This window comes from Wyeomyia smithii, chromosome 2, assembly GCF_029784165.1.
Source record: "Wyeomyia smithii strain HCP4-BCI-WySm-NY-G18 chromosome 2, ASM2978416v1, whole genome shotgun sequence".
Lineage (NCBI taxonomy): Eukaryota > Metazoa > Arthropoda > Insecta > Diptera > Culicidae > Wyeomyia > Wyeomyia smithii.
In genome coordinates this window covers 163,985,239-164,007,642 of record NC_073695.1, presented here as the reverse complement: position 1 = coordinate 164,007,642, position 22,404 = coordinate 163,985,239, and the positions used below count along the sequence as shown (strand labels likewise).

Genomic DNA, 22,404 nt, shown 5'->3' with positions numbered 1-22,404 from the left:
ACACCCCATATGGAGGAGTACTTTTAGGGATTAAAAAGTGCTATTCTTTCTATCGTATTAACCTCCCCTCGATTCCAGGCATCGAAGTTGTCGCATGTCAAATGACAATACAAGGTAAAGAGCTTTGTATTGCCTCAATATATATTCCTCCCAGAGCACAGGTTGGGCAACGGCTGCTGTTTGATTTAATAGAACTTCTTCCCTCGCCACGTTTGATTTTGGGAGACTTCAACTCTCATGGTGTGGCTTGGGGTTCCCCTTACAATGATAACCGCTCCTCTTTAATCTATAACCTTTGCGATGACTTCGACATGACTATTTTAAACAACGGTGAAATGACACGTATCCCGAAACCTCCAGCGCGCCCAAGCGCTTTGGATCTATCCTTATGTTCGACGTCGCTACGGTTGGATTGCACATGGAAGGTAATCCTCGATCCTCACGGTAGCGACCATTTGCCTATTCTTATTTCAATTAATAACGGGTCAACTCGCATGCGACCAATTGACATTCCGTATGACCTCACACGGAATGTCGATTGGAAGTTATACGAGGAAATGATTTCAAAAGCGGTCGAGTCGATTCAACATCATCCACCACTTGAAGAATATAACCTCCTCGCGGGCTTGATTCTCGACGCCACGTTGCAAGCCCAAACGAAGAAATATCCCGGCGTAACGATCGAAGAACGGCCTTCCACTCCGTGGTGGGACCAAGAGTGCTCCGATGTCTAAACGCAAAGATCCGACGCGTTTTTAGCCTTCCAGAAGGGAGGTATACCTGGCGGCTATTTACGGTATTCGGAACTTGATACCAAGCTTAAAAGTTTGGCTAAAGCAAGGAACGCGGATATTGGCGTCGGTTCGTGAACAAGACGTCGAGGGAGACATCGATGAGCACTCTTTGGAACACAGCCCGAAGAATGCGGAATCGCGTAACGGTCAACGAAAGCGAGGAGTCTTCAAGTCGGTGGATATTTGATTTTGCCAGGAAAGTATGTCCGGACTCTGTTCCTGAGCAAAACATTGTTCGCGATGCGTCTCCGGGCCACGACGCGATAGAATCACCTTTTACGATGGCAGAATTTTCAGTTGCCCTCCTGTCCTGTAACAATAACGCGCCTGGGTTAGATAGAATCAAATTCAACTTGTTGAAGAATCTACCCGGCAATGCCAAGAGGCGCTTGTTGAACTTGTTCAATAAGTTCCTGGAGCAAAACATTGTACCGCAGGATTGGAGGCAAGTGAAGGTGATCGCCATCCCAAAACCAGGGAAACCAGCTTCTGATCACAACTCTTATAGGCCGATTGCAATGCTATCCTGTATCCGGAAATTGATGGAAAAAATGATACTCCGTCGTTTAGACCATTGGGAAAATCAAATCAAATGGTCTACTATCAGATAATCAATTTGGCTTCCGCCGTGCCAAAGGGACGAATGATTGTCTTGCGTTGCTTTCTACAGATATTCAGCTGGCGTATGCTCGCAAAGAACAAATGGCGTCTGCGTTCTTGGACATTAAGGGGGCTTTTGATTCCGCTTCTATTGACATTCTTTCGGGTAAACTTCACCGACAAGGATTTTCTCGAATTTTGAACAATTTTTTGCACAATTTGTTGTCCGAAAAGCACATGCATTTTACGCACGGCGATTTGGCAACTATTCGCATTAGCTACATGGGTCTTCCCCAGGGCTCATGTTTAAGCCCCCTTCTTTACAACTTTTATGTAAATGACATCGACGAATGTCTGGCAAATTCATGCACGATAAGACAACTTGCAGACGACAGTGTAATCTCTGTTACAGGAGCCAAAGCTGCCGATTTGCAAGGACCATTGCAAGATACCTTGGACTGCTTGGGCTTTACAGCTAGGTATCGAATTCTCTCCGGAGAAGACTTAGATAGTAGTTTTTTATAGGAAGCATGAACCTGCTCAGCTTCAAATACAATTAATGGGTAAAACGATTTCTCTGGTTTTGGTACACAAATATCTTGGTGTCTGGTTCGACTCTAAAGGCACCTGGGGTTGTCACGTGAGGTATCTGATGAAAAAATGTCAACAAAGAGTGAATTTTCTTCGTACAATAACCGGACAACGGTGGGGAGCCCACCCAGGAGACCTTATAAGGCTTTACCAAACAACGATACTGTCTGTTATTGAGTACGGGTGTTTCTGCTTCCGCTCCGCAGCAAACACACATTTGATTAAACTGGAGCGAATACAATATCGTTGTTTGCGTATCGCCTTGGGTTGCATGCAATCGACCCATACGATGAGTTTGGAGATCTTAGCTGGAGTACTACCATTGAAAAACCGCTTCTGGAGCCTGTCTTCTCGTATTCTAATCAAATGTGAGGTCTTGAACCGTCTCGTGATTGAAAATTTTGAAAGGTTAATCGAACTTAATTCTCAAACCCGTTTAATGACATTGTATTTCAATCACATGTCCCAAAATATTAACCCTTCTTCGAATATTCCAAATCGTGTCGACTTATCAAATACTTCTGATTCTACTGTGTTTTTCGATACATCCATGATAGAAGAAACTCGTGGAATCCCGGATCATTTACGCGTGCAGCAGATCCCTAAATTTTTTTCCAATAAATATCGAAACATCAACTGCGACAATATGTACTACACTGACGGATCACTTCTTGATGGGTCCACTGGCTTCGGTATTTTCAATAACAATTTAACCGTCTCCCATAAGCTCGATAATCCTGCTTCTGTTTACGTCGCAGAATTAGCTGCAATTCAGTACACCCTAGGGATTATCGAAAAAATGCCCACGGACCATTATTTCATCTTTACGGACAGTCTCAGCTCCATTGAGGCTCTCCGATCGATGAAAGATGTTAAGCACTCTCCGTATTTCCTGGGGAAAATACGGGAACATCTGAGTGCTTTATCCGAAAAATCTACTCAGATTACCTTAGCGTGGGTCCCTTCTCACTGCTCGATACCGGGTAATGAGAAAGCGGACTCTTTGGCTAAGGTGGGCGCAACAAACGGTGATATTTATGAAAGACCAATTACCTTTAATGAATTTTTCGCATTTGTACGTCAGAATACGATCATCAGTTGGCAAAATTCTTGGACCAAGGGGGAACTGGGAAGGTGGTTACATTCCATAATCCCCAAGGTACCGACGAACCCGTGGTTCAAGGGGTTGGATGTAGGTCGGGATTTCATTTGCGTGATGTCCCGGCTTATGTCCAATCACTATAGATTTGAAGCGCTTCTCCGTCGTGTTGGGCTCGGGGAGAGTGGTATCTGTGCCTGTGGTGAAGGTTATCACGACATAGAGCACGTTGTTTGGTCATGTCCTGTACACCGTGACGCCAGGTCTAGATTAATAGCTTCCCTGCAGGCCGAAGGTAGGCAGCCGGCTGTTCCTGTTCGTGATGTCTTGGCGAGCCGTGACCTATCCTACATGTCCCTCATATACGTTTTCCTGAAATCCATCCACGCCCCAGTTTAGTCCTATCCCCTTCCGCCTACATCCAACCAAACGACAAGAACACGTTAAGACCCCGGATCCGGAAACAGCAATCAGACCCGCACGATACTCTCAAGGCCCGATGGAAACAACCCAATATGCCAGTCCGTAATATCTTGGCCCAGCAGCGGAACAAATTTAATATGCTGCTTACCTATGGCAATGAAAACCATCAAACAGCCGTTGATACGCACCGGCTCGCAAAAGTAAAGAACGGTTTTTTGAGCGCCTCGAAACTGATCGTTCGCCCGAAGCCGAAGTTTACCGAGACATTACGATTATTGTGTATATGATACATATTCTGATTTTGATCTCTGTCAATGTATTCCTTGTACAACTTTTGTGTTATGCGTATCACGCATTGGTTGTGCGAAGTCAGAGCAAATTCTGTGCGAATTGAAAGGACACATTGGATGATTAAAGCTTGAACTTTTGCGTGTACGCGCAAAGGCACCACTCAAGAACGTTGTGCTTTTTTATTTGCTCATCACAATGCCTACTAACAAACTGATGTGAAGCAGTTTATGTATTGAAAAATGCACAAAGATGAGTAAGTGGACAAGACTGCTAATTTATATACGAAACTATTGTTGTTTAACCAATTTAATGCTAGTTGATAATAGAATATCACAATAGATCAAATCAATAGATAAATAGATCAAATGTCTCTGGTCGCAGTGATGAGTCCACACAGTAGAAAAAAAATTTAATGATGCCACACGCTATGTTTAAAGAAGGTTTTTATACAAAGTGAATGTACCTAAAATGTTTCACCGTAGGTTCATAGTTTTAGCCCTCTAGTTTCAAAATATGAACACCGGAAAATATTTCATCGATGAAAATATGTTTTTTCTTCGATTTTCCATCTCATATTCAACAAAATTATACATTCTGATTTTTCAAAAAATCTAGGAACAAGGAATCCAAAATCTGAACACAACTTTTTTTTCTGCTTAAAATTACGGAAATTTTCGTGTAAAAACATACTTTGTACGTCATTCCAGCTTAAAATGAGACCACACGCGAAAGTTCAAGCTTTAATCATCCAATGTGTCCTTTCAATTCGCACAGAATTTGCTCTGACTTCGCACAACCAACGCGTGATACGCATAACGCAAAAGTTGTACAAGGAATACATTGATAGTGATGTCCGATTACTTCTCGATTAATCGAGTTAATCGAATGTTTGCAAAAATATTCGATTAATTTTCAATCGATTAACCGACTTTTCAAATATTGAATAATCGAGTAGTTGACCCCGATTATTGTTCGATTATAGTTCAACTTTGTCCAAAAATGGGAAAATTGGTTATGCCAACGGTAACGAAAACACAAGAGATTTCTAAACCTCTGTTCTCACTTATTTTATATTATCCATTTAGTTGAAAATTGTAGTTGTCAACTGGCGACAATTGATTTTACTCTCATGCCGCACATTATACCTTACGTCGCAAATAGTGCGCTGTATTGCGCATCTGATGTGCTATACAGCGTACTACACTAAAATAATCTCACATGTTCAGATTATATGGGAGTGTTATAAATTTGCACTATTAGAACATCCAATCAAAACAATGTGATCGAAAATGTGTCATGCATTCTTTATGGGATCGTCTGATAGACTCACATTATTACCAAGCTTTTAAAATAGATAAGCAAATCGTTTAAAAACTAAAGAACATATAATCGATTGGACTAATTGGAAATGCCATAATTTATATCTTGACATACAATGTTTCTTTCATATCATATGTACATGAAAACAAATCGAAGTGTTCGTTTATGAAAAATACAAGAATTTATTATAAAAATAATCTTATCTCTTATCGGAATAAAGCAATCCTATAAATTAAAGCAAAAATGAACTACGTCGGTCGGTGGCGGTCACAACTTTCGAGAGATTTCACTACCGACTTCCTGACAAATGATGATTAAAAAGGAAATTACCGGTTCAACGTTGGCCACTTGATCCGAGTTCCAATGCTCTGTTCGTTGTTTGCTCGATGATACGATTTGAAAAGTGCCAATTTTTTCGGTGTGATCTATAGTTGTGAATATCTAGGTAATTTTAAACTCAAATGAAGTATAAAAAATAATTTACCTATTGGAGATCAGGAAATATCCTTCCAATCACCCAATAAGACGCCGTCTTTTCGTGGTGTAGCCATTTTGAATCTGGATGACTCGAAACCAAATCCAAACGTCAGAACAAAACTTCACAGTTAACTGACACAAAGTCCAAAGTCACGACGACGTGTGTTTTTTATTGGATTTATCAATAAGATTTATATGTTGGTTTCGATACATGACGGTTTTATATACCTACTTTATGAAATGTATTCCGCAATATTGCCTGTAAATTCAACTTTCTACCACACATGTTAGACGTAAATGAATATCAAATAAAATGGATGTGAAAATCCGATAATTATTATTTCATTGTGCGATTCGTTAAAATTATTGTATCACACTTTTGTTAGAAATGGATTTCTAATGGAATTAATTATAATTAAGAGATCTTTTGGTACGGTAAATTCATTGGACAAATTTAATAGAGAATATATGTCGACTTGTTTCAGTGACTTCCCACTTAAGGATATCTAAAGTCACAGCGAAAAGTCGCGCGCAACAGAAGTCGCGATTCGATTTAGTGCTGCGACGTTAATATTTCATTCAAAATTATAAAAATGCGCGCACGAACGAAAACTAAACTTCTTTTTTGCGTGTTCACAAACAAAACTCTTGGCGTCGCGATTACGAAGTTGAAAAAGATTTTAAGGGCTGTTCGCACTAACGCGAATTCACATAAGCGATTGTTAAAATATGTGTGAGTGCCAGAGCTAAAATATTTCCTTCCCTCTTTTTCGCATGCAAGAACCGAACGAATTCGCGTTGACGGTGTTGCTGATATTTTGTTTGTTTTTGCATGCGAAAATGAAGAAATGAAATATTTTCGCTTTTGTTATCACGCAGAGGTACAACAACAGGAAGCAAGTCAGGCCAACAAAGTATGCCAATTATCTCTGGCAGATTTTGAGAGCTGAACACTGAACACATCTAAAACGACTTTTTGGATTGGTGAGTATGACGAAAAATGTTGCTTTTCTTTGTATAAACATATGTCACATTTAATACAATTTTAGTTAATACGATGCAAAAAATCACTAGGCAGTGTAGAGAGGAGCAACCTGAACCAGTCAACATCGAACCAAGTACTGACCTGTGGGCTGCCCACGGTACTCTTGCTAGAGAAGCATCAAGATACAAAAACATCAACCATATGGTTGGATTACCCGGGGGTTTACGGCAGTATTTGCATGGCGATTTGGCACCAAGGTATTCTGACCCAGTATGGAACCGAATTCAAGGACAGATTCCAACGCTTTATAAAATACCGATGAAATACATGCCAGTTCTAGGAACATCCGTTCCTTCAGAAGTCTTCAGCAAAGCCGGTCAAACTATTACAAAGCTGCGAAATCGGCTCCCAAATGTTCCTAATCTAACAGTCGATAGGAGAGGATGCATGGTTCCACTGATGGCACCTACTCACGTCACAGGGTGTCTAGAGCCATTCATTGTCATTCGAATGTTTAGCATTTTTGAAATAAATGTTTCTTTTCTCGCTTTCCAAACGGTAATAAGTAAATTTATATAGTGGTTACTATTTATTGATTCGTTTGCCTAATGTTTAGGATATAGGATTCGATCACTTAAATCTAGTGTAAAGTTTTTTGTACAGCAAAATCACTTGCAAACGAATGCACAATTGGTCGGCGTGCGACCAGACCGAACCAAGCGCCATTTTTTTGAAAATTGAGTTTTTAACACTAGTGAATGTTAAAACTGATAATCTATCTTTTATGGAAAAACGAAATCATTTGAACAGTTTATAATGGTATTATAACAAAATTTCTCTGCAGCAACTTGCAGGAAGCTTACGGGATGATTAAACTTTGATCGCCGATTACTCGAAACAATGTTTTGTTGTCGCATGCCGACCAATTGCAAAACTGAAGAACTAATTGAATCGGAAAAATACTTTCTCGAAGATTTATAAAGAATTAGGCTAATTGAATTAATAAATGTATTAAACAATGTGATTTCAAACCGAATAGCCAAAAGTCTTTTAAAGAAAGTTTCAATATGTTGTAAAATTGTACAATACTGTTTGCTGCAAAAAAGCAAAGTTCAGGTGTAACACTATTTTACACAGAATTTGCATTAGAGATCCGATCATAGGCTTGTTTCATGAACCAACTTCGTACATTAAAATCAAGAGGTAGGCCACGGAATATTTCTAGAGCTTTCTGCCAGATTTGTTAGTAAAATCTAGAGATCAAGTTTATTGGTAACTGACTGTTGGTCAGCCCTAACATTTTATTTTTGAACGTAGGGTTCGGCAATCAGGTAATCGATTATCTCGATTAATCGAATATCTTGCATCAGCTAATCGAGTCCGATTAGCGGACACAAACAAAATAGTCGATTAACAATTAATCCATTAGTTGAGAAAATCGGACATCACTATACATTGACAAAGATCAAAATCAGAATATCGTCAGTTGAATTCAATACTGGCACAACTCAAAATTTTGCAGTTTTGAGTTATTGATGGCAAACTATGTCAAATACTATAAAGTTTCATCTCACAAAAACCCGTTTCAACATTCACAATATTTCCAGAAATATAAGTAGATGTGCCTTTATTGCACAAATCTAAAATATCCCTAGAAAGACAGAAAAATGAGGTTACAATTCTTATAACTTGCTTATTACATGCACATGATAGACCGAAACAAGTTTAATAAAAAGGGGAAGTCTCAAAATTGGAATTTTTCACGAAAATGAAAAAAGAAATTTTTGACGCAAATTTTCAAACGCGTTTTTCTCGAAACTGAATTTTGAGTTGTGCCAGTATTGAATTCAACTGACGATATGTATCATATACACAAAAATCGTAATGTCTCGGTAAACTTCGGCTTCGGGCGAACGATCAGTTTCGAGGCGCTCAAAAAACCGTTCTATACTTTCGCGAGCCGGTGCGTATCAACGGCTCGTGCATCCCTAAAAATCGTCAGCAACCGAAACAGCCAATAGCGAGCCTTGTTGCCGCGGAAGTAATTGACGCTGGTGCCAGTAACGCAGAACCGAATGCATGTGAATGAAACCAGAATCATAAATAAATGCAGAATGTTTTGGACTAATCTAATGTTTTTGTTTATTGTTAATGATTGAATGATGTTTTCAAATGACCTGATTCATGAAAGTGAATCGATCAGACAATAATTTCTTCAATGGAGTCAGTACCCAACTTAACAGTATTGATTGCTGGTTGCACTGTTTTAACGATGCCAACCTTCTGAACATCGGCTGATGCTTTATAAGTGTAGTGTTTTGGAGCTGCGCAATACTTTCAAAATACGCTAGAGCATCAAATGCGTTATGCCCAACGCGCATGCGTTGTACTGGTTCCAGTTTTAATCAGTAAATGCGCTAATTTCGCTCTTAAATGATCTGGTTACGCACACTCCAACTTTTGCGTGCAAGAACACTTCGTTTAATTATGTTTATTCTTCATCTTTTTCGGCTCAAAATTGAAAACCAAGTCTTCCAATACGCGTAACCGTTATTTGGTGTGCGTAGTAGTTGTCTTGGTAATAAAACGGTTTGAAAATTTTTCATCATCAAAGTAGGCGTGTATTTGTATTATTACATTTCAAAATGGTTATTTATAATGCAACGAATAGTTAGTCCTTTTCAGGTTTGTAGCTTGTCGGTAAAAATATTATTTACACAACTAGAATCGTTTTATCCTTCATTATATTTAAAAGCATTTATTAGTAATAGCTCAACCATACAATGATAGAAGCTAAAATATCTGAGACAGCTAAAAATGAACTTTAAAATGTGACTACTGTTGTATGCTGAAACAGCAGCACATATTTTAGGTTTGTAGTTCAAATGGTTTTCTTGCATTTCATGAATTGGTCAGATATTATCGAAGTCCTTGTGAAAAGCTTCGGTCGTTTGTTCTGATTATTTCACAAGGCCTTCATGTGATCGTTTGCAGAACTCCGGTACATGAAATTTCGGGATGTGAAGTTTTGGTGTCGGACGGGGGTAACCCTGCGATAATCTAGTCATTGAATATTAATATTGAATATTAAGTATATCGTTGGATAAACCTGCATCCGTCTTGCCCGTGGTTTCCCTATGCGACCGTTTCAACAACAAACAGCAAATGTCAGAAATATTTTGATTACACTTGTAGCAAGATGCATGGACATTCCGCGTCGAACACTCGACAGAAACGGACGTGCAAAGTGGTCGTTCTATTACAATCCGGTCCCTGTGTACGAATAGCCAAACAAAAGAGTGTATTATTCGCGCTAAAGGCCAACTAGATTGTGAGTTGTGTCGATACGTTCTGTACCCGGCTCACAACTTTGGCTGTATTGGTGCAAAATACCAGCTGCAGTTTTGATCTGTGCACCGTGAATAGATCTTTTTAATCCAAGCCCATCAGTTGACAGTCGAGTCCGTGTCGCTGTGCTGAGTGATCTCACACCCGGCTCACTGCTGGTGGCTGTATTGGTGCTGCTGTACTGGAGCTACTGGCTGCTTTGGGTGCAGCTTCGAACGATCGGACAACCACTGCTGGAAGGAAGAAGTAAAGAGGTACGTGTTCTTGTCGGCGCTAGTGCGCTAGTGCGCTACATTTAGCGCAATGGATATAGATCCCTCGCCTCCCGTGCCACCATCCCCGAACCCCCCTGACCCTGACCCTTCTGTTACCCCCTCCCCTGTTCATTCTCCAGTCCCCCCTCGCCCCAGGCTTTACCCGGACGGATCTCAACAGGGCAGCTATACTGTTTATTTTCGTCCAAAGGCAGGAGTGAATTCAAAGCGTTTAAACATACTGCAAATTGCTAAAGACCTGACGAAGGGGTACAAGGCCGTGACCGAAATTTCAAAGGTCCGACCTAACAAGCTCCGTGTCGTGGTCAGTGATCTGGCACAGGCCAATGCTATCGCTTGCTCTGAGCTCTTCACACGCGAGTATCGCGTCTACATACCCGCACGAGACGTGGAGATCGACGGTGTCATAACCGATTCGAGTCTGTCTGTCGAGTGTATCCTAAAAAGCGCAACCGGTTGCTTCAAAAATACCGAAACACAGGCGAAGATTTTGGATTGTAAGCAATTGCGGTCCATGTCTCTCGTCGGCGGTAAAAAAGTTTACACTCCGTCAGACTCGTTTCGCGTTACGTTTGCCGGATCTGCACTCCCTAGCCACGTCTCGATCGACCGGGTTCGTCTGCCTGTGCGATTGTATGTACCCCGTGTTATGAATTGCACCAATTGCAAGCAGTTAGGCCACACAGCCGCCTACTGCTGCAATAAGGCACGATGTAGCAAGTGTGGGGAGACTCATGCGGAAGATTCTTGCAGTGTTAATGCTGAAAAATGTATTCACTGTGGGGAAAACCAGCATGAGCTCTCCACATGCCCGGTGTACATGCAGCGCAGAGATAAAATCAAGCGGTCACTTAAGGAGCGTTCAAAGCGTTCTTACGCTGAGATGCTGAAGAAGACCGTGACCACTTCTACCATAACATCGAACCCCTTTGATCTGTTGCCCTCTGATGAAACCGATTCTGACGATTCATCAGCGGGAACATCTTATGCCAATCCTGGGGAGTCTAGGAAGAGGAAAAATGTTTCTTCTCCTAAACTTCCCCGTAAAGGTCCTAAGATTTCCCAAAGTGTAATGAAAAGTACGAACAAACCAAACAGTGCTGCGGAAAAACCGAAGCAAACTCCTCCTGGGCTTGCAAATTTAAAGTCCCAGAAGGAGTTCCCAGCACTGCCAGGAACATCTAAAACCCCAGTTGTTCCTTTTGCACATCCAGTTGATGAAACAAACTCTGGATTAGTGAAATTTACTGACATTGTGGACTGGATTTTTGAAAATTTCAATGTACCCGATCCAATTAAAATTTTTCTTACAGCATTCCCCCCAACAGTTAGATCATTTTTGAAGCAGTTGACTGCCCAATGGCCCCTCCTTGCAGCGGTTGTATCCTTCGATGCCTAATTCAACTGCGTATATGAAGGATTCTATCTCTGTCTTACAGTGGAATTGTAGAAGTATTTTACCAAAAATTGATTCGTTTAAAGTTTTGATAAATAAAAACAAATGCGATGCATTTTCCCTTTGAGAAACTTGGCTTACTTCAAATATTGATCTCAACTTCCATGATTTTAATATTATTCGCCTTGATCGAGACACCCCATATGGAGGAGTACTTTTAGGGATTAAAAAGTGCTATTCTTTCTATCGTATTAACCTCCCCTCGATTCCAGGCATCGAAGTTGTCGCATGTCAAATGACAATACAAGGTAAAGAGCTTTGTATTGCCTCAATATATATTCCTCCCAGAGCACAGGTTGGGCAACGGCTGCTGTTTGATTTAATAGAACTTCTTCCCTCGCCACGTTTGATTTTGGGAGACTTCAACTCTCATGGCGTGGCTTGGGGTTCCCCATACAATGATAACCGCTCCTCTTTAATCTATAACCTTTGCGATGACTTCGACAAGACTATTTTAAACAACGGTGAAATGACACGTATCCCGAAACCTCCAGCGCGCCCAAGCGCTTTGGATCTATCCTTATGTTCGACGTCGCTATTGCACATGGAAGGTAATCCTTGATCCTCACGGTAGCGACCATTTGCCTATTCTTATTTCAATTAATAACGGGTCAACTCGCATGCGACCAATTGACATTCCGTATGACCTCACACGGAATGTCGATTGGAAGTTATACGAGGAAATGATTTCAAAAGCGGTCGAGTCGATTCAACATCATCCACCACTTTAAGAATACAACCTCCTCGCGGGCTTGATTCTCGACGCCGCGTTGCAAGCCCAAACGAAGAAATATCCCGGCGTAACGATCAAAGAACGGCCTTCCACTCCGTGGTGGGACCAAGAGTGCTCCGATGTCTACACGCAAAGATCCGACGCGTATCTGACCTTCCGGGATACAGACGATGCCGACGACTTTAAACGTTATTCGGAGCTTGATACCAAGTTTAAAAGCTTGAGGCAAAGAAACGCGGATATTGGCGTCGGTTCGTAAACGAGACGTCGAGGGAGACATCAATGAGCACTCTTTGGAACACAGCCCGAAGAATGCGGAATCGCGTAACGGTCAACGAAAGCGAGGAGTCTTCAAGTAGGTGGATATTTGATTTTGCCAGGAAAGTATGTCCGGACTCTGTTCCTGAGCAAAACATTGTTCGCGATGCGTCTCCGGGCCACGACGCGATTGAATCACCTTTAACGATGGCAGAATTTTCAGTTGCCCTCTGTCCTGTAACAATAACGCATCAAATTCAACTTGTTGAAGAATCTACCCGGCAATGCCAAGAGGCGCTTGTTGAACTTGTTCAATAAGTTCCTGGAGCAAAATATTGTACCGCAGGATTGGAGGCAAGTGAAGGTGATCGCCATCCAAAAACCAGGGAAACCAGCTTCTGATCACAACTCTTATAGGCCGATTGCAATGCTATCCTGTATCCGGAAATTGATGGAAAAAATGATACTCCGTCGTTTAGACCATTGGGTCGAATCAAATGGTCTACTATCAGATACTCAATTTGGCTTCCGCCGTGCCAAAGGGACGAATGATTGTCTTGCGTTGCTTTCAACAGATATTCAGCTGGCGTATGCTCGCAAAGAACAAATGGCGTCTGCGTTCTTGGACATTAAGGGGGCTTTTGTTTCCGTTTCTATTGACATTCTTTCGGGTAAACTTCACCGACAAGGATTTTCTCGAATTTTGAACAATTTTTGGCACAATTTGTTGTCCGAAAAGCACATGCATTTTACGCACGGCGATTTGGCAACTTTTCGCATTAGCTACATGGGTCTTCCCCAGGGCTCATGTTTAAGCCCCCTTCTTTACAACTTTTATGTAAATGACATCGACGAATGTCTGGCAAACTCATGCACGATAAGACAACTTGCAGACGACCGTGTAATCTCTGTTACAGGAGCCAAAGCTGCCGATTTGCAAGGACCATTGCAAGATACCTTGGACAATTTGTCTGCTTGGGCTTTACAGCTAGGTATCGAATTCTCTCCGGAGAAGACTGAGATAGTAGTTTTTTCTAGGAAGCATGAACCTGCTCAGCTTCAAACACAATTAATGGGTAAAACGATTTCTCAGGTTTTGGTACACAAATATCTTGGTGTCTGGTTCGACCCTAAAGGCACCTGGGGTTGTCACGTGAGGTATCTGATGAAAAAATGTCAACAAAGAGTGAATTTTCTTCGTACAATAACCGGACAATGGTGGGGTGCCCACCCAGGAGACCTTATAAGGCTTTACCAAACAACGATACTGTCTGTTATTGAGTACGGGTGTTTCTGCTTCCGCTCCGCAGCAAACACACATTTGATCAAACTGGAGCGAATACAATATCGTTGTTTGCGTATCGCCTTGGGTTGCATGCAATCGACCCATACGATGAGTTTGGAGATCTTAGCTGGAGTACTACCATTGAAAAACCGCTTCTGGAGCCTGTCTTCTCGTATTCTAATCAAATGTGAAGGGTCTTGAACCGTCCCGTGATTGAAAATTTTGAAAGGTTAATCGAACTTCATTCTCAAACCCGTTTTATGACATTGTGTTTCAATCACATGTCCCAAAATATTAACCCTTCTTCGAATATTCCAAATCGTGTCGACTTATCAAATACTTCTGATTCTACTGTGTTTTCCGATACATCCATGATAGAAGAAACTCGTGGAATCCCGGATCATTTACGCGTGCAGCAGACCCCTAAAATTTTTTCCAATAAATATCGAAACATCAACTGCGACAATATGTACTACACTGACGGATCACTTCTTGATGGGTCCACTGGCTTCGGTATCTTCAATAACAATTTAACCGTCTCCCATAAGCTCGATAATCCTGCTTCTGTTTACGTCGCAGAATTAGCTGCAATTCAGTACACCCTAGGGATTATCGAAAAAATGCCCACGGACCATTATTTCATCTTTACGGACAGTCTCAGTTCCATTGAGGCTCTCCGATCGATGAAAGATGTTAAGCACTCTCCGTATTTCCTGGGGAAAATACGGGAACATCTGAGTGCTTTATCCGAAAAATCTACTCAGATTACCTTAGCGTGGGTCCCTTCTCACTGCTCGATACCGGGTAATGAGAAAGCGGACTCTTTGGCTAAGGTGGGCGCAACAAACGGTGATATTTATGAAAGACCAATTGCCTTTAATGATTTTTTTGCATTTGTACGTCAGAATACGATCATCAGTTGGCAAAATTCTTGGACCAAGGGAGAACTGGGAAGGTGGTTACATTCCATAATCCCCAAGGTATCGACGAACCCGTGGTTCAAGGGGTTGGATGTAAGTCGGGATTTCATTTGCGTGATGTCCCGGCTTATGTCCAATCACTATAGATTTGACGCGCATCTCCGTCGTGTTGGGCTCGGGGAGAGTGGTATCTGTGCCTGTGGTGAAGGTTATCACGACATAGAGCACGTTGTTTGGTCATGCCCTGTACACCGTGACGCCAGGTCTAGATTAATAGCTTCCCTGCAGGCCGAAGGTAGGCAGCCGGCTGTTCCTGTTCGTGATGTCTTGGCGAGCCGTGACCTATCCTACATGTCCCTTGTATACGTTTTCCTGAAATCCATCCACGCCCCAGTTTAGTCCTATCCCCTTCCGCCTACATCCAACCAAACGACAAGAACACGTTAAGACCCCGGATCCGGAAACAGCAATCAGACCCGCACGATACTCTCAAGGCCCGATGGAAACAACCTGTGGGAGACAAGAACACAGGAGTAATAAAAAAAATAATAAATAAACTAAATGAATGAAAATAAATCAGGATATTACACGTAAGCATTTACTCCCCTAAAAAGAAATCCTCTTTCCGTTCTCTTTGCAAGTTGAAGTGGAATATTATATTCTAATAGGACTGTCATTCGTTTGAGGGGAATTCTTGTTGAGGGGAAAATATTCGTTCATGTGATGAAGCAAGCGGGGAATGCTATATAAGCGTGTGTTAGCCTTACTGGGGCTCATTCTTGTGACGAATTTCAACGGCACCACACCATGGAGAAGAACCAAGGACGATCTTTGGCGATGGGAAGCGGCGAGAAAGCAAAGAAGCCGAAATCTGCTTCTTTGCCAGCGAGGAAACCCGACAACCAGGATGCAGCGAAAAAAAACGAAAAGCGTGGGACGCTACTGATGTCTATCCAGCAGCAGCAGCAATGGAGCGAAGCTTTGGTCAGGAAAGGCCTACGACACGAAAGTTCAAAGTCACAATCGGTTCACGACAATGGCGCAGATCACGTTCCCACACGGTAAGTTTTGAAATTGTGTTTTTTTTTCGAGAAAAACGATAAGGTGTGCATTTTGTGCAACAGCTTCAACCGACGGAAGGGCGGTGAAGCGTAAGCATATTTTGTATTTTTTCTCTCTCGACGGAAGGGCGATGAGTAGAAGTTAGAATAATTATTGTTTGGACCGATGGAAAGACGGTCTAGTGTGCATTTGTGCAACAGCTTCAACCGACGGAAGGGCGGTGAAGCGTAAGCATATTTTGTATTTTTTCTCTCTCGACGGAAGGGCGTAGAGTAGAAGTTAAAATAATTATTGTTCAGACCTATGGAAAGACGGTATAGTTTTTTTCTTCTCGACGGAAGGGCGATGAAGAGTGATAGTTCTGGTATAAACCGATGGTATGGCGGTTTTACACAAACATATGTAAGGAAAAAAGTAATCTTCTCGACGGAAGGACGATGAAGAGAAAAGTTGTAAGCGCTGATGCAATTTAGAGAATACATATTGTGTCATTTTCGGTATTTTATCGACGGAAGAGCGATTAGCATGATGATTGTTGCATGAACCGATGAAAAACCGGTTTTGGACGCATGTTCTTCACAAAAGCTTGTTGATGGAAGAACGATGGAGAGAAAATTGCATGGACTAATAGAAAGGTGCCATACATATTTTGATTTTGATTTTTTCGACGGAAGGGCGATGAAGAATGATTTTGTTTTTTGCTTGTACCGATAAAGAAGCGGTCAAGTGTATTGACGATAGATAAAGTTGGATGAATAAAGAGGTTCTCATCAAAGACATTTTTTTTTTGTTGAAGTGATGAAGAAGATAAATTTCTCATCAACCAATAATAAAATCAGCTGATTTAATTTTTTTTTGTAATGGGCATTAACATTCTGTTGAAACTGTTTTATCTTTCAGAAACAAACCTCCAAAAGAAAAAATGACGAAGAAAGAAGCGTCAAAGAAATCTAAAGATGTGGAAAATTTATTAAAAGAACTGGAGGATACAAAAACTCGTATGCTAGCATTGGAACAGGCTCTGAAGCAAGAGCGTGCACAAAACGAAGCATTGAAAGCGAGCATGGAAAAGGCGAACAACACTAACGATGAGGGAAGTGTCGACTTTAGTGGCCAAGCACCGAGGTCATCGAGTACCCAACGCACCGAAATTTTACTCAATCCCGAAGAATCCCGATTTGTAACATCGGTGAATCAACTTTCCGTGTCTTCATTAAATGTTCCAGAATGCGTTCCGTTGACAAACGACGGTGAAATAACTAGACAGTCGTTTGATACATGGAAAGACCTCTTGATAGATTCGATGAAGCTGGCAGGAATCGAAGATGAAGCGACTCAGTTTATACTATTTCGGGTTAAAGCTGGCTCCCGGTTGCTCGGAATTTTTAAAAACACAAAGTCTACAGAAGATTCCCCCAGCGAGGAAAATAAACCTTTTTCCAACGCGATGCACCGTTTAAAAGTATATTTTGGGTCGAGTTCGGATATTATGCTGCAGCGGCGAAAACTCACTTTGATCACACAAAAACCAGACGAATCAGATTTGCAATTTGTCAACAAAGTTACAAATTTAGCCAGGCTTTGTGAATTTAACGAATGTAAGGAGACCGAAGAAATAATAGGTACAATCGCGGGGCAGGCACAAAATCGTGAGGTTCGTACTGCAGCACTGAAAATACTAAACAGAGGAGGGTCTGTTACTGATTTAGTGGATAACGTACGTGAAATAGAGACGATCCGCTTGAACGAAGAATATTTTAGAAAAAAACACTTGCAGTCAGAGCCGACCGTTATCGCTCCTGTCAGAGCAGACTATCCTCGGAATCAATCGTCTCGCAATCGATTTCATCCGTATCAGCAGAAGAGAAATGCTCAGCAGACGTCAACTGGATTTCGATCTTCCAACAACTCGCGGTATATGGATCTAGCTGGGTGGCGTAATAATCAGCGCCAGGGATCGGGACAACGTGGAACGAGCTCCAATTTTCGAGAAGGGAAATGTTGGAGATGTGGTAATGTATACCACTTTTCATCGGATTGCCCAGCTATAGACAAAATGTGCAGAATTTGTGGTAAAGTGGGCCACTTCCAAAAGGTTTGCCGTGTCTCGACACAAAGACAGATCACAGGAAATCGGATATTAGAGGAAACAGAGAAGAGTTCTCAAATTGTAGCTGCTGTAGAGAAAATGGAGTTAGAAACGAATATTTCCGAGAATATCGAACAAAAACTGTCTGTTAACGTGTTATCCACTATGAAGCCTAACGACGAAGGGATAATAATGGCGAAAGTTGCAGAACTGCAATGTGTGTTTTTGATTGACTCCGGTGCTCAAGTCAATACCTTTACTGAGGAGCTATTCCAAATACTGCTCAGTGATGCAAAGTATGCTGAGAGGGTGTTCAATTTACAGAAAAAAGCAGATAGATCTCTCAGAGCTTATGCTTCAACCGGGGAGATTGCAGTAAAAGCTACATTTGAAGCATACCTCTACGTTTCGGAGGATAGACCAGTTTTAATGGAAAAATTTTATGTGGTTGACGAGAAACAAGCTCTTATAGGTAGACCAACAGCCACAAGATATAGTATACTTATGCTCGGATTGAATGTTCCAGTTTCAACAGATAGAGTTCTTATGGGTTCGAGTTCTCGATCAGCGGAAATCTCATTTGTCAATGGAAGTATACCGTTTCCAAAATTTAATATTCCTGCAGTGAAAATAAGTTATAATAGAGATATCGCCCCATGTAGAAACATTTTTACCAACATTCCTCCCGCTATGAAACCTTTAGTCCAGAAAAGGCTCGATCAATTAGTTTCAGCAGAAATCATCGAACCTGTATGCGGTAACATGGAAAATTCCTTCTGCTCATCGGTTCTCATCGTACCGAAGGGTAAGGATGACTTCCGGCTTGTTATTGACTTGAGAGGACCTAACGAGTACATATTCAGGACTCCATTTGTGATGCCGACTCTTGACACAATTCTAGCGGAATTGAATGGTGCGTGTTGGTTTTCAACGATTGATCTTTCAAACGCATTCTATCACATTGAGCTCGATGCTGAATCGCGTCCCCTCACTAATTTTTACACTGAATTTGGTGTATTCCGTTGCGTAAGACTTCCGTTTGGGTTATCCAATGCCCCGGATATTTTTCAAGAATCGTTGGAAAAAATTATCTTGGATGGTTGTAAAGGTACTAAAAATTATTTGGACGACATATTGGTCTATGGAAAGACCAAAGAAGAACACGACTCCAACCTCGCTGCAGTGCTCTCGCGTCTCCGTAGCCATAACGTCCAACTCAATGAAGCGAAATGCGTTTTCGGCAGCCAGTCTGTTAAATTTTTGGGGTTTATACTTACACCTGAAGGATGGATGGTCGAAACAGATAAAAGAGATGCTATTAGGAGCTTCAGAAGACCTACTAACTGTTCAGAGGTTAAGAGCTTCTTAGGTCTTATTACATTTACTGATAAATTTATAATGAATCGGGCGGATAAAACAGAACGACTCAGAACTCTGGCTAAATCTAACCAATTCTACTGGTCAACTGAAGAGGAAGCGGAATTTGAATTCTTGCGTAACAATGCGCTAGACGTTATCAAACGGTTAGGCTACTATAGTATTGAAGACACACTTGAGCTATTCGTGGACGCTTCACCAGCTGCTTTGGGCGCAGTGATTATACAATACAACAAAACAGCAGAACCTCGAATTATTGCTTGCGCTTCAAAAACACTTACAATCACTGAACAACGCTATCCACAAACCCAGAAAGAGGCCTTAGCGGTAGTATGGGCGGTTGAGCGCTTTTCGTACTACCTTTTGGGACGATCATTCATCATACGAACCGACTCTGAAGCGAACGAATTCATATTCAGTACTAACCACCGCCTCGGTAAAAGGGCCGTTTCTCGAGCTGAATCTTGGGCACTTAGGCTCCAGCCCTATAATTTTACTATCAAACGAATACCAGGAGATCAAAATGTAGCTGACGCGCTCTCAAGATTAGTTTGTGTGACACAAGAAGCAGTTCCGTTTGAAGACGATGATTCCAATAACTTTCTTTACATGCTAGATTCTGGTTGCATGGAGATTTCATTGGACGAAATTGAGAAGGCAACTGAAAATGATAGTGAACTACTAGAAGTGAAGGAAGCGGTTGAATCTAATAAATGGCCGGAGTCTTTACGCAAATTCGAAGCACAAAAGAAAGAACTTTATATTTTGGGGCATCTTATATTCAAAAGCGATAGAACAGTACTGCCCAGAGCGCTCAGGAAAAAGGCAATGACATCGGCCCACGGAGGACACGTCGGAGAGACGGCAATGAAACGAATCATGCGTGGCTTTTTTTGGTGGCCCGGAATGTCGACTGACGTGATTCATTTTGTTAAAAACTGTGAAACGTGCGCTATGTTGGCCCGCAAAAACCCTCCTTTACCGTTATCTAGTAGAGTGTTACCAGAATCTCCTTGGGAAATAATTCAAATAGATTTTCTAACTATTCCGGGAGCTGGTACATTTTTGGTGGTAGTCGATACTTATTCACGATATCTATCGCTTGTTGAAATGAGCCAAACGGATGCTTTTTCTACTAACAAAGCTTTGAGTCAAATATTTCAAACATGGGGGTGCCCAGCCATTCTTCAAAGCGACAATGGACCTCCATTCCAAAGTGCAGCGTTTATCGAATTTTGGGAAAACAAAGGTATAAGAGTCCGGAAATCAATTCCGCTTTGTCCTCAGACAAACGGAATTGTGGAACGACAGAACCAAAGCATAATTAAAGCAGTTGCTGCATCAAAAATCGAAGGGGAAGACTGGAAACTTGCACTGTACCGATACGTTCATCATCATAATACTGTTATACCTCATTCACGTCTCAATATAACACCTTTTGAGTTGTTAGTTGGTTGGAAGTACCGTGGTACTTTCCCTAGCCTTTGGAGTAATTCGGAAAGTAAACAATTAGATAGAATGGACATACAAGAACGAGATAGTTTAGCAAAGCTAACTAGCAAACGCTACGCAGATAAAGTTAGAGGAGCAAAGGAATCTGATATCGTCGTCGGCGATGTAGTGTTTATGGCTCAACAGAAAAAATCTAAGGTTGATCCAACATTCACTAACGACCGTTTCACTGTGGTAGCAAGAGAGGGTGCAAGAGTTGTTATTGTTAATAGTGGAGGAGTACAATATTCCAGAAATGTCCAGGACGTTAGAAAAGTTCCGCTATCAACAGACAGTTCAGATGATGGATATAATGAGCTTTTGGAGAACCCTTACGGAATAGAAGAAAAGGAGGACACTTCAAGAACAGAGTTCAAACTGCCTGGTAATACCGATTTTTTTTGCGGTTCCATCAACGAAGCAAAACTCAAATTCAAGAGTTTTACGAAAACGAGAAAATTTAAAAAAACCAACACGCTTTAATGACGAATTTTTGTACACAGTTTTTTGTTGAGAGTAGAGTTAGCGGGGAATGTGGGAGACAAGAACACAGGAGTAATAAAAAAAATAATAAATAAACTAAATGAATGAAAATAAATCAGGATATAACACGTAAGCATTTACTCCCCTAAAAAGAAATCCTCTTTCCGTTCTCTTTGCAAGTTGAAGTGGAATATTATATTCTAATAGGACTGTCATTCGTTTGAGGGGAATTCTTGTTGAGGGGAAAATATTCGTTCATGTGATGAAGCAAGCGGGGAATGCTATATAAGCGTGTGTTAGCCTTACTGGGGCTCATTCTTGTGACGAATTTCAACGGCACCACACCATGGAGAAGAACCAAGGACGATCTTTGGCGATGGGAAGCGGCGAGAAAGCAAAGAAGCCGAAATCTGCTTCTTTGCCAGCGAGGAAACCCGACAACCAGGATGCAGCGAAAAAAAACGAAAAGCGTGGGACGCTACTGATGTCTATCCAGCAGCAGCAGCAATGGAGCGAAGCTTTGGTCAGGAAAGGCCTACGACACGAAAGTTCAAAGTCACAATCGGTTCACGACACAACCCAATATGCCAGTCCGTAATATCTTGGCCCAGCAGCGGAACAAATTTAATATGCTGCTTACCTATGGCAATGAAAACCATCAAACAGCAAACCTGTGCTTTTAATGCAAAATATTCTAGCTATAAGTTAGATTTAGTTTCAGCTCGTAGTCGGCAGCGAGGATAAAAAATTTGCTTTTAGTTATTAAGATACTTTAGAAAGTAAGCTACCAGATATAATTGGCGCCGTTAAACATTGAATTGTATTTGTGCCGTGTCAAATAAACTATAGATGAAGAAAAAAAAACATATTCGAAGCGCGTGCTTTTTACGTGAGCAAAATCACCATGGACCATTTCACCATGGATTTGAATTTGCATGTCAAATTCATGTATTAACTCAGAGAATCACTCGTATTTATAAGATATGGAAGTGCTGATTATATTTCGCAATATGTCGCTTTTCATTCTGAGGCGTTTGTACTGACAAA

The 22,404-nt window shown here is 41.4% G+C and overlaps 2 protein-coding genes across 3 annotated transcripts in view; both read left to right on the top strand.

Annotated features, from left to right (window-relative positions):
• LOC129722821 (IDLSRF-like peptide) overlaps positions 1-22,404 on the top strand; it is a 56,907-nt gene that overhangs the window by 27,163 nt on the left and 7,340 nt on the right. The gene's annotated exons all lie outside the window — the stretch shown is intronic.
• Positions 2,883-13,838, top strand: LOC129722820 (uncharacterized). Of its 2 annotated transcripts, none has more exons than XM_055676606.1 (2): positions 2,883-6,328; positions 6,475-13,838. In XM_055676606.1, exon 2 carries the CDS (start codon positions 10,232-10,234, stop codon positions 11,600-11,602), a length of 1,371 nt encoding a protein of 456 aa, XP_055532581.1. In that variant the 5' UTR covers positions 2,883-6,328; positions 6,475-10,231; the 3' UTR covers positions 11,603-13,838. The 2 variants fall into 2 exon arrangements, with proteins under 2 accessions (XP_055532581.1, XP_055532580.1); XM_055676605.1 differs by having other exon boundaries at positions 2,883-6,579; positions 6,645-13,838.

Bases quoted from the DNA above. Each gene is read 5' to 3' on its own strand.
- LOC129722820 (XM_055676606.1), top strand. From the start codon at position 10,232: ATGGATATAGATCCCTCGCCTCCCGTGCCACCATCCCCGAACCCCCCT.